Source organism: Podarcis muralis, chromosome 3, assembly GCF_964188315.1.
Source record: "Podarcis muralis chromosome 3, rPodMur119.hap1.1, whole genome shotgun sequence".
NCBI lineage: Eukaryota > Metazoa > Chordata > Lepidosauria > Squamata > Lacertidae > Podarcis > Podarcis muralis.
The window spans coordinates 19,048,292-19,060,383 of record NC_135657.1 but is presented as its reverse complement, the minus strand read 5'-3'; the positions used below and the strand labels follow the sequence as shown (position 1 = coordinate 19,060,383).

General features: G+C 46.2%; 1 protein-coding gene across 1 annotated transcript in view; it reads right to left on the bottom strand.

The window, feature by feature from the left end:
- PTK7 (protein tyrosine kinase 7 (inactive)) overlaps positions 1–12,092 on the bottom strand; it is a 102,387-nt gene that overhangs the window by 4,672 nt on the left and 85,623 nt on the right. The window contains exons 12-17 of the mRNA XM_028724866.2: positions 10,439–10,589; positions 7,951–8,078; positions 6,591–6,794; positions 3,197–3,352; positions 2,333–2,565; positions 739–819 (exon numbers count right to left, since the gene is read on the bottom strand). Coding sequence (XP_028580699.2) covers positions 739–819; positions 2,333–2,565; positions 3,197–3,352; positions 6,591–6,794; positions 7,951–8,078; positions 10,439–10,589 — 953 coding nt within the window. The remainder of the gene's footprint in view (positions 1–738; positions 820–2,332; positions 2,566–3,196; positions 3,353–6,590; positions 6,795–7,950; positions 8,079–10,438; positions 10,590–12,092) is intronic.

The following is a 12,092-nucleotide window of genomic DNA, read 5'->3' as shown; positions in this document are numbered from 1 at the left end:
ACCAACGAAAGAAGAATGGCAAATGAAATTAATGGACTATGCAGAATTAGATAAATTAACAGGAAGGATTCGAAACCTGCGGGACCAGAGATTCTTAGAAGACTGGAGTAAATATTTGAACAATTTGAAAAGCAATTGTAATAAGCAGATTACGCTAGTAGGACTGCAAGGAGTTCTGTAAGGAGGATTATATGAAATATTGCAAGGAAGATTATGAAGAGAATTATTAGTTTAATGATAATTAAAAGTATTAGAGAAATTCAGAAATGCAGAATAAGTGATAAAGAAGGGAAAATCTTCAGAGGCTGTTGACAGAAGTCTAAAACATTGTATAAGAAAAGAAGTTATGTTAAATGACTGTTGGAAATGATATGTTAAAAAATTAATAAAAATGTATATTAACAAAACACTGCTTTATGTGTTTTCTCATTGTACTGTAATGCTCTTATCTGTTTTTTTTTATAATGGTAGATTCTATTGTTGTAACCCACCCTGGGACCTTGCAGTGAAGGGCAATTGAGTAATTTCATTAATAAAATACACCTGGATTGGAAGGGGGATTTAAGGTTGTAGCCTATATGTCATGTCAAGCATTCAGACCAATACCACTGAATTATATCACAGTTGGCCCCCTGGAAACAGGCTGCGCCTTGTTCCCTCCTCCCTTGGCTGTTGGCTTATTCACATGCTGAAGCATAAAACTGCCTAAGGGAAATTGGTGCAAAGTTCCCACTTCACCTTCTGCTTGGTGCTGATGGGCTGCGGCTTGAGCTTCTCATCTTTAGTCCTGGAAATCCGGAGGAACTGCTTCAGATCTCCCTGCCAGGAAAGAAAAGGAAGTTGCTGTTTTCAGAACTGCACGCACAAAGCACCGAAAGGCAGGAAGGACAATGACAGGGATGGCCTCATCTGCCCAGGCAAAAGTGGCGGCGTCTTCTCTGATGCTACCAGGAGAGCACAAAACCAACAGTGTGTGTGAGTGAGAGAGATTCCTTCCGTGTGGCTGCAACTATCTCTGCTTCGCATGCAGGCCCCAGGTGTCAGCACCTGGCATCTCAAGGTAGGGCAGGAGCAGTCCTTTGCCAAAAAACCCAGAGAGATGATGCCAGTCCATGGAGATAGTGCTAAGATAAGATGGATCAATGGTCTGGGCTCGGGATAAAATAGTGTCCCATGTTTCTACATTCATATATAATCTGGAATACCCCCTACGAACCCAAATATTATCTTCCATTAACATCATGGTATTCCTCCTCCTCCTCATCTCATTTGCTTTGCAATCATTTATCTCACTGCTATCTTCTTCTGCTTCAGGAAACTTTTAGAAGTGGGTGAATGATTATATATACATTCCCTTCACTTACAAAGTAATATTGCCCTGTATAGAATCCAGATTCCCTTGTCACTCCATCCATTTCGGAGACTGAAATCTATGCAGTCACCTCCAATGCAAGCGGCTGGCGTTTCTACATAAGCTGCTGGCGTTTGCCCCCAAACTAGAAAGCAGTTAAGAGCCACCAAATGTTCATCTGCCTCTCAAAGAGTTGTCTAACAAGCAGGCATGTCCCGCTTTATCCAAGACCTTCAATTGTCAGCGGTACCCTAGGAGCATCCCACTGTTTTCATTGTGGCAATTCCCCTAGTCAATGGGCCTTTTAGCATCAGTCAAAGTATAATCTATTTATTTCAATTATAAAGGTAAAGGGACCCCTGACCATTAGGTCCAGTCGTGGTCGACTCTGGGGTTGCGGCGCTCATCCCGCTTTATTGGCCAAGGGAGCCAGCGTACAACTTCTGGGTCATGTGGCCAGCATGACTAAGCCGCTTCTGGCGAACCAGAGCAGCGCACGGAAACGCCGTTTACCTTCCCGCCGGAGCGGTACCTATTTATCTACTTGCGCTTTGACGTGCTTTCGAACTGCTAGGTTGGCAGGAGCAGGGATCGAGCAATGGGAGCTCACCCCGCCGCGGGGATTCGAACCGCCGACCTTCTGATCGGCAAGTCCTAGGCTCTGTAGTTTAACCCACAGCGCCACCCGCGTCCCTGAATTTTCAATTATACCACAAAGGAAATCAAGGCGTTTTACGTGGTTCACCTCCTGCAAGGCAGGTCGGACTTAAAAGAGACTGTGATTGGCTCCACATCACCCAACCAGCTTCGTGGCTGAACGGGCATTTGAACCCTGGTCTCCTAAGGCCTTATAACCACCACACCATGCTGGGCCTCAGTAAAACGCCTTTTGTAGGAGAGAGATGTTGGCCCGATTTGAAGGCCAGACTGCCTGCCAAAAAGGCCGTACAGAGATTTGACAGTCCCAGAGGGGCTTCTTACCAGATCCACATATTCCAGAACCATATAGTGAGGCTCAGCTTCCCGGCAAAGGCCCAGCAACCGCACCACATTGCTGTGGTTCAGCTTGCCAAACATCTCAAACTCTCGCCTGAAGTCCAGCTGCAGCTGCTCATCCCTCGTTTGAAGGCTCTTGACCAAAACAAGCACTTCGGTTTCGTTGTCCTCGATGCCTTTGGCCTTGGCCAGGAAGACTTCTCCAAACTCACCCTTCCCTGGAAGAAGAGGACAACCTTTGCTGCTGTTCTCGTGGCAAGCGGGGAGATAAACCAACACAATGTACCGCACAAGACCTCCGTATGTCCTGCACGGAATACCGTTGACCTGTTTATCCATGGTCCCAAATAGCTACATGATACTTTACACCTATAGCGTGCGGTGCTAGTTAAGTGACGGAAAGCAAATGTCGGGTGGTCAAACTCTAGGGGGAAAAGGTTGAGGTCACCAGCAAGCAAATGCAAAGCAGGATTGTTTGTCGGAATCTGCGTTCGACAGAGTGACTCTTCCGGAATCGCCCTCCGACGATAATTAATGACCTGAGCCTCTGATAAGGCTCCAGGCACATCCCCCATTCAGCAGAGTTTCCAGCACAGGGAAGAGATGAGAAGTTTGGGCTACATTGCTAGATTTTATTACTAAGCTACGCAGACAGAAAAGAAATACATCCTCTCTCTGTGAAAGCAGAGAGAAACTGATCAACAAAGGAACAGGAAACCAGTAACGTCACATCCATCTCCTGTCTGACTTCCAACAGCCTGGAATGTGTGGAATGCAAAACAGAGTCTTGTGACTCCACACACTGCACAGAGGCAAACAGAAACTAACATTGTTGCTATGCAGCATTACCTAAGGTAGTGATTGTCTGCAAGTTAGTGCGGGGAAAGTGCATCTTGTCGCTGGCGCTGTGCCTCTTGCTGACCGCGGAGCCGCTGCCAAGATTGGTCAGGGCCACTTCTTCCTGAATCTCAGCGGTGGTCTGGCCATTCTGCAGCAGAGTGCCCCCTGGAAAGAGAAACGGGTTTGTCAAAAAGGACTGCTTTTAAGAATTGGAACGCTTGCTGGGGATCGCAAACTCCGTGCTAACGAGCCTCCGGAAACAAAAGCATTGATTGCAAAGTGCATGCAAGGTGCATTTCAGGGGAGCCCAGTTCCCAGCAAACCATAAAAGGAGGCCAGTCGCTGTTCTGCTGTGCGACTGCTAATTGCAACCGAAGAGTTCTGAGCAGCTGAAACACTGTGGGGTGAATGCAGGGGGGAATGAGAAGGCAAAAACTTCTCCATGGATTCCCAAGGGCAGGGGTGAGGAACCTTCAGCCCACAAGCCAAATCTGGCACTGGCTTGGGTCCCTATTTAGCCCTTAAAGCACCCCCAACCTGTCCCACACCTGATGTCATAGGTGACATCAGATGTAAGGCAGCAGGGATGTAGCTGTGCAACCGAGTTCCCCATGGGGAAACTCAAGTCATGCAGCTGATCCCCACAGAAAGCAGCTTTGCCAAGCATAGGGCTGGCAAACTGTGTTTCCCAAGCACCCGACAATCACATGGCTGCCAGGCATCTAAAGTGCTGACCTTTAAAGCCCTAAACAGCCTCGGCCCAGTATACCTGAAGGAGCGTCTCCACCCCCATCATTCAGCCCGGACACTGAGGTCCAGCGCCGAAGGCCTTCTGGCGGTTCCCTCCCTGTGAGAAGTGAGGTTACACGGAAGCAGAGGGCCTTCTTGGTAGTGGCACCCGCCCTGTGGAACGCCCTCCCATCAGATGTCAAGGAAATAAATAACTATCTGACTTTAGAAGACATCTGAAGGCAGCCCTGTTTAGGGAAGTTTTTAATGTTTGATGTTTTTACTGTTATTATTGATAGTCTGTTAGGAGCTGCCCAGAGTGCCTGGGGAAACCTAGCCAGATGGGCAGAGTATTTTTATTTTTATGATTATGATTATTATGATTATTGAAGCACTGTGCAAGGGACTTGGGCAGGTGTGTTGCTCCACTCACCTATCAGACGCATTCCACAAGACAGATCATTATCTGAGTCATACACCCCCCCAAAAAAACTTTGTTTTTGGAGCAAGGACCCAACGCAACCACCCTTCTAGAATTTGGGGTCTATTTCAAGGCAGAACAGTCCATTTTCCCTACAAAGCAGCTTGCCTTGGTCGCTAGAGGGCGATGCTGCCACAGAATTCAGAGGAGCCTGCTAAGTGCACAGAACTGGCTGCCTTTCAGCTCCTGCAATTTGATTAGCCCCTCTTGCTGTTTGGCCTATCGCTCGAGGCTCCTGCTGGATACCCCTCATGGTTATTTCATAACCCTCCAGTAGTCGAGATCAGAACTCATCACAGCCCCTCAGCAGTCAAAGCAGCAGGCAGGTCCCGCTGTCGGCAGTGACGGATTAATAAGAGTATTCTGGGCAGCTCCTGCATTCTCAAGAGGAGCCCGGCAGATGAAGTTTGCCTTGCACAGAAAGGTAAACATCTCAAAAGGCAGGAGACAGCAATTTAGAAAGAGGCAGGCATTCCCCTCCCTGCACAGCTACATTATTTCCTGCAGGTTATTATCAGCGTTGGGAGGGAAAGTTACAAAACCCCACTAAAATTGGCACCAAAGTAATTTAAAATCATGCGCTCTCTAAATAAAGCAAATTTATAGAAGTTCCTTCCAATCTTTTAAAAGTGTTTTGCTAAGTTTCTTTCCACAAAAGTGACAGAATACCATCTGCAAACCTGGTCACCTTCTCCCTGCCCATCCCTGTCTCCAAATAACTTATTAACAAGGTAAGAAGCACACATCAAGCTCCCCTCCATTGTGGGACTGTCAGTTTATTCCTGTTCTTTGTTTCTTTAGTAAGTTATTCATCCCTAAGAGACCCTGCCCTTTTATCCCGTAAGTTTACTTAGGAGCCTTCAGTGAGGAGCATTTTGAAAGCCCGAATGTGCGACCAGATCACCTCTACCCACACGCTTGTTGACACTCTCAAAGAACTCTGAACCAGCTTTGCAGGACCCAATACTTCTTCAGCAAGACTTCTATATTCTGTATCATTCCACCTTTAATACCACTTTCTCCCAATATATGGTACCAGGGACAGATGCTAAATTGACTGCCTGTAATTTCCCAGATCCCCATTAAAAAACAAACCCAACAACAAATAGTGTTACCTACTTTCCAGGCAGATTTTGAGTACAAGTTACAGATTAAGTTAGGAGGTGAGCAATGCCACATCTGAGATCTTTCAAGAACTCCTGGAGATTATGTTAGTCTTTGGCTATAATCCCTAGACTGGCCTTCCCAGTCCTCTGTCCTCCAGGTGTTTTGCACTAAAACTCCCATAATCTCCAACTGCTGGCTGGCGCTGGCTGGGAATTGTGGTGGCCAACATCCTTCGGACCATCCCAAGTGAGGGAAGGTTCTGTCACAGTGTGATACCAGCTCCACCTGGTACGCAGGCTGAGACCCTACCTGCCCGCGGACTGTCTCACCAGAGTGGTGCATGCTCTAGTTATCTCCCGCTTGGACTACTGCAATGCGCTCTACGTGGGGCCACCTTTGAAGGTGACTCGGAAACTGCAATTAATGCAGAATGTGGCAGCTAGACTGGTGACTGGGAGTGGCCGCTGGGACCACATAACACCGGTCCTGAGAGATCTGCATTGGCTCCAGTACGTTTCCAAGCACAATTCAAAGAGTTGGTGTTGACCTTTAAAGCCCTAAACGGCCTCGACCCAGTATACCTGAAGGAGCATCTCCACCCTCATCATTCAATCCGGACACTGAGGTCCAGCTCCGAGGGCCTTCTGGTGGTTCCCTCATTGCGAGAAGTGAGGTTACAGGGAACCAGACAGAGGGCCTTCTCGGCAGTGGCGCCTGCCCTGTGGAACGCCCTCCCATCCAGATGTCAAGGAAATAAGCAGCTATCTTATTTTTAAAAGACATCTGAAGGCAGCCCTGTTTAGGGAAGTTTTTAATATTTAATGCTGTATTGTTTTTAACACTTGATTGGGAGCCGCCCAGAGTGGCTGGGGAAACTCAGCCAGATGGGCGGGGTATAAATAATAAATTATTATTATATATCAACTTGGACAGTTCTTTGGGCTACCTTCCTGAAAAGGAACCATTGCAGGCCCAAGCATCTGTCCACAATGAAGGCGAATAATTCATTCATCTTCTGAACCAGGAAGCCTAAGCTGAACGCAGGTTTCCCCATTCCTGGCCGGGATTCAAGTTCCAACATCTTACCGTTCAAGCACTCCATCTCTGGCTCCTCCCCCTCCGGCTGCTTCTTCAGCCTGTTCGCCTTCCTCCTCTTCTTGCAGTAAAACATGAGGCCCAGGACAATGATGATGTACGCCACCGCAGCTCCAACCGACAGCCCGATGGTCTGGATCATCTTGTAGGGAGTGTGGCTGCTTGGTGCACCCTCCCTTTCTGTCACCGGTTTGTCTGGAAGCAAGAAGGAGGGCATGACATGAAACAGAGGCCTGCGATGCTGCTTCCACATCACAGCGGCCACATCTGGTCACCACATGCCACAGTACATACCGCAACCAAGCATGCTCTTGGCTTTTCTTTGCAATGTACAGAATTAGCCCGACAACCTTACTCAGGACAGCTGTGCCAGCATGTGCTGCCTCTTGAGCAGGGTGAACGGTTCTTTTCAGATGTTGTTAGAACCAGTCTGCGTAGGGTATTTTGTGTCCAACGGTGGCTACCACCTAGTGATGCTGTTAAGTGTCATAGTATGCAGACAGGAGAATATTCTGCCCTTCTCCTCCTTTTCAACCACAAGTATGAAGAATATGTCTTGCCAAAAAACAGAGTCACTTTTTTGCACCCCAAACACATTTGCCTGACCACTCTGAAATGGACACTTATTTCATAAAATGTGTATGTTGCTTGTCTGTAAAAAAAACCCTCAGAGCAAGTTGCAAAGAGAATAAAACAATAACATGAATTTTTTAAAAAGCTTCTAAAACATTCAATAAAAACTGAAATCATTGGCTTAGGAATTTATATAAGTTAAGTGATGTTTAACATGTACAATTTTGAACTGAAAAGATATAAGGATGTTAATGAACTAAGTTAGGCTTATAAGAATTAGGATTTGGAAAGCCGTTGTAAGGATATGCATGGAAATTCAACCAAGGGGAAGCGAGGGAGTCACTTAAAAATGTTAATAACAATGTTCAATAAGGTTAAGATTTATGTTTGTTTGTGTGTTTTGTTTGTTTATAATTTTGTGAAAATTAATAAAACAAAACAAAAATAACTGAAATCAATGAAATTTTTTAAAAACCATATTACTGCCAGTCAATCAATCAATCAATCAATCAATCAATCAAGATCCTTTATTAGGCATAGACATTTAAAGCCTATGTCAACATTCCACACACATATATAAATGGGTAGGCTTGCCTAAAGAAAGATGTTTTCAGCAGCCGCAGAGAAGATTACAGTGAAAGGATCTTCCCAAGGTCGACAGGCACTACAAGATTGATTTCTTACAAAAGTGCAATGAGTAGTATGTGGCGCGCCTTTAACAGTGCCAGTTCTGCAGAGTGCAGTGGCTGAGCGGGCATATTATGTGAACATCCCTTACCCACGACATGGAGGAAAGCTTCGTGGTGCTTGATGTTGCAGCTGTTTCCGGCGATGCACGTGTACTTGCCGGAATCCTCACTGGTGACGTCATAGATTACCAGAGAGTTGTTAGACATAATTTGGACCCTGCAAAAGGAAGCGGACGAGAAGGGGGGGGGCAGTAAGTAGAACCGCCCTACGTAGCTCCAGAGCACGGTTCTGTGCAAACAGAATACACCTGCACCACAGAATGGCATCTTTGGGGAAGCAGCTCTAGTGAACCCAAAGCCAACCACCTACTACAGTGGTACCTCGGGTTAAGTACTTAATTCGTTCCGGCAGTCCGTACTTAACCTGAAACTGTTCTTAACCTGAAGCACCACTTTAGCTAATGGGGCCTCGTGCTGCCGCCGCACCACTGGAGCACGATTTCTGTTCTCATCCTGAAGCAAAGTTCTTAACCTGAGGTACTATTTCTGGGTTAGCGGAGTCTGTAATCTGAAGCGTATGTAACCCGAGGTATCACTGTACTAACATTACTACGTGTTCTTGTTGTTGTTATAGTAGCAATAATAATAATAATAATAATAATAATAATAATAATAATAATAATACAGTCGTACCTTGATTTTTGAACAGCTTAGTTCTTGAATGTTTTGGCTCCCGAATGCCGCAAAACGGGAAGTGACTGTTCCGGTTTGCGAACTATTTTTGGAAGCCGAACATCCAACTAGGCTTCTGTGGCTTCTGATTGGCTGCAGGAAACTTCTGCAGCCAATCAGAAGCCGTGCTTTGGTTTCTGAACGTTTTGGAAGTCAAACGGACTTCCGGAACAGATTCCGTTCGACTTCCAAGGTACGACTGTTATTTGGTTTATATACTGCCCTTTTCCCGAAGATCCCAGGGCAGTCATAACATCAAAAACATAATTGACATAGAATAATAATAATAATAATAATATCAGAGAAGAAAATCATAATGACAGTCCACTCATACTGCAAAGGCCTGGGTAAAGAAGAATGTTCTTACCAGGCGCCTAAAGACATACAATCATAGGATTGTAGAGTTGGAAGGGAACCCCAAGGGTGATCGAGTTCATCCGCCTGCAATACAAGAATCTTTTGCCCAACACGGGGCTCGAACCCACAACCCCGAGATTAAGAGTCCTGTGCTCTACCAACTGAGCTATCCCAGGCGTTGCCCACCCAAGGAGGCTGCAAAAAAGAGCCAGTGGAGGGGTATCACTGGTTGGATGGGGGGAATGTAGCCTGGGGAGTGACAAGGGCCAAATTTGAGCCCGGGGTTTCCAACAGATCAAGTCCACTGGTGCCCCCTGACCTTCACCTCCTGCCCTACAAAGCTTTAAGCCAAAGCCTTTCCTCACTCTGCTACCAGCGATCCTTTTGAGCAGGAGTGTGCTTCCACTCTGGGTGCTTCCACCTACCTTCCACTGCAACAGTGCTGTACTGCTTTGAGGCACGCTCTTGTTAAGCGTCTGCCTGGCTTTTTAATCAACCCTAAACGCTGGTTCTTGCCGCATGCCCTTCAGAGCAAAAGGGATGATCCCTTAATTGCCTGCCTATTGTGTTCGCTTCGGCTGTGCGGGAACCGGAGAGAGCTGCGCCATGGGCTAGGGAGTGCCATGCTCTTCCCACGCACATATATACCAAAGGAGAAGGTTGTGGAGAAGTGCAGCCAGAGGACTCAAGAGGCCTGGAGGTGACCCCTGTCTTGCAGAAGAGAGCCTCCCTCTCCGTAAAAACACAGCAGGCAAGAGACTTGGTGAAGCGTCAAGACACAGGCTTCTAATGCGGTTTAGTACGGCAACACGGTTGGGTCAACTAAGCTGCAGCTACTGCAAAAATGCTTCTTTTTACCTGCAGAACTTGAAATTCAAGTCGACAAGGCCCTGCTATAAAGCAACGGGTGAATGCAAGAGGCTCGTTGCAGGAGGCGACGGAGGAACAAGTTAAGGGCTGCATACAACTAAATCATACTCTGCAGCCAGGGTGGTGCAGCGGTTAAGAGGCCTGGACCAGGACCTGGGAGACCAGAGTTCAAATCCCCACTCGGGCATGAAGTTTGCTGGGTGATCCTGGGCCAGTCCCTTAATTCTCAAGCCTAACCCATCTCGCAGGGTTGTTGCTGTTGTGAGGATATAATGGGGGGACGTATGGTCACCACCTAGAGCTTCTTGGGATAAAGCCAGGATATAAAGAAAGAGCAGACTCGGTGAAATCAACAGACACGAATAACTTGGACATCCATTGGGTTGAATCCAACGCTAAGCACCAGGACTCCCCTGCATTCTCCTCTCCCCATGTGCCCCCCAAAAGAAAAGCCTCTGCAGCAGATCTTGGGGCACTTCAGAAGGGAGAAGTTCCTTCATCCAAGTGGAAGTCTGTTGTGTGAGCAGGACAGAAGCACTGGGGGTGCAACTTAGTGGGTGAAAGGAGGCCTTTCCCCAATAGGGGTATTGAGAACTTTTTGGAGGGACAGACCATTACCTGGGCCCGAATTTGTCGACTTCCAGAATCCTGTCCTTCCCTTTCCACTGGATTTGTGGCGCCGGGTCGCCTTCCGCTTGGCACTGGAACATGGCTGTGTGTCCCGGGTAGACGGTTGTGTCTTGTGGCTTCAGCTTAAAGCTTATGAAAACTAAAAATAAGGAAGAAACTTCACATTGTTTGGCAGCTGTTTTTCATATCATTGTACGAGTTTTGGTACATTAGGGTTCACCACTTTTTTCTTTCCCAGAAGAAAAGGCAGGACTGAAAGGTGCAGGTGCAGACATTACGTTTGGGAGCATGTTGGAAATCGATATGGATGGCAACCATCAATTCTGAGAGCCACTCTCCCCAGAAGTCTCAGTATCCCACTGACGACTAAGCCACTTATTTAAACGTCTATATACTGCTTTCCCAGTTGTTGAAAAAGGCTGTGCTATTTGGGGGGGGGGGGGGTTTGCGCACGTGTGCGCTATGATTCGCGATATATTGCCAGGTCAAAAATTATGAAACCAACATCATGATATGGACTTCAAACCAGTTTGGGATGATATATTACCCAGCCCTTCTACAGTGGCAAAAATCACCCAGCCCTACTACAGTGGTCCAAAAATGGAAAGAAGTTCCGACGAAAGAACGGCTACAAAAACATATGGAATACGCAGAAATGGCGAAACTTACCAGGAAAAAAAAAAATCAAGACAACTTTTTATAAAAAGCTATACAACCTTTTCCAAAACTTTTCATAAAGAATGGAATTCGTTTATTGAATATTCACAAAGAAACTGTAAACAGATAAGAACATTGGCTCCCGAATGCCTTGGGAGTCAAATGTTCTGGATCCCGAAAACTAAAAGTGATTGTTCTGGTTTTTGAACTTTCTTTTGGAAGCCGAATGTCCGACAGGGCTACTGCAGCTTCCAACTGACTGGAAGCTCCTGCAGCCAATCAGAAGCCACGCTTTGGTTTCTGAACATTTCGGAAGTCAAACGGACTTCCGGAATGGATTCTGTTCGGCTTCCGAGGTACAACTGTACTGTAATAACCTGCAGTTTTATAAGAGTATACATTTAAAGTAGATGGAATAAATGATTAAATTAAGTTAATATGGAATATGGAGAAAATATAAAAAAATAAATTTAAGGAACCGCAAAAAGAGGGGGTAGGAAGTCAAGTTTTGCAATGTTAAAATGGTAGCAAAATTATTGAAATGTATAAAATTGAAAATCATTAAAAAAAAAACCTGTGACACCACCCAATACCTCCACATAGTTCCATCCATATTTCTGATATTACGATTTATCAGTACATCGCAATATCTAGCTGGTGATATATCAAAATGTTGAAAACCAAATACAGTGGTACCTAAGGTTAAGTACTTAATTCGTTCTGGAGGTCCGTTCTTAACCTGAAACTGTTCTTAACCTGAAGCACCACTTTAGCTAATGGGGCCTCCTGCTGCCGCTGAGCCGCCGGAACATGATTTCTGTTCTCATCCTGAAGCAAAGTTCTTAACCTGAAGCACTATTTCTGGGTTAGCGGAGTCTGTAACCTGAAGCGTATATAACCTGAAGCATATGTAACCTGAGGTACCACTGTATTGCCCAGCCTTAGTCTGTGTCTGTCTGTCTGTCTGTCTGTCTGTCTGTCTCTC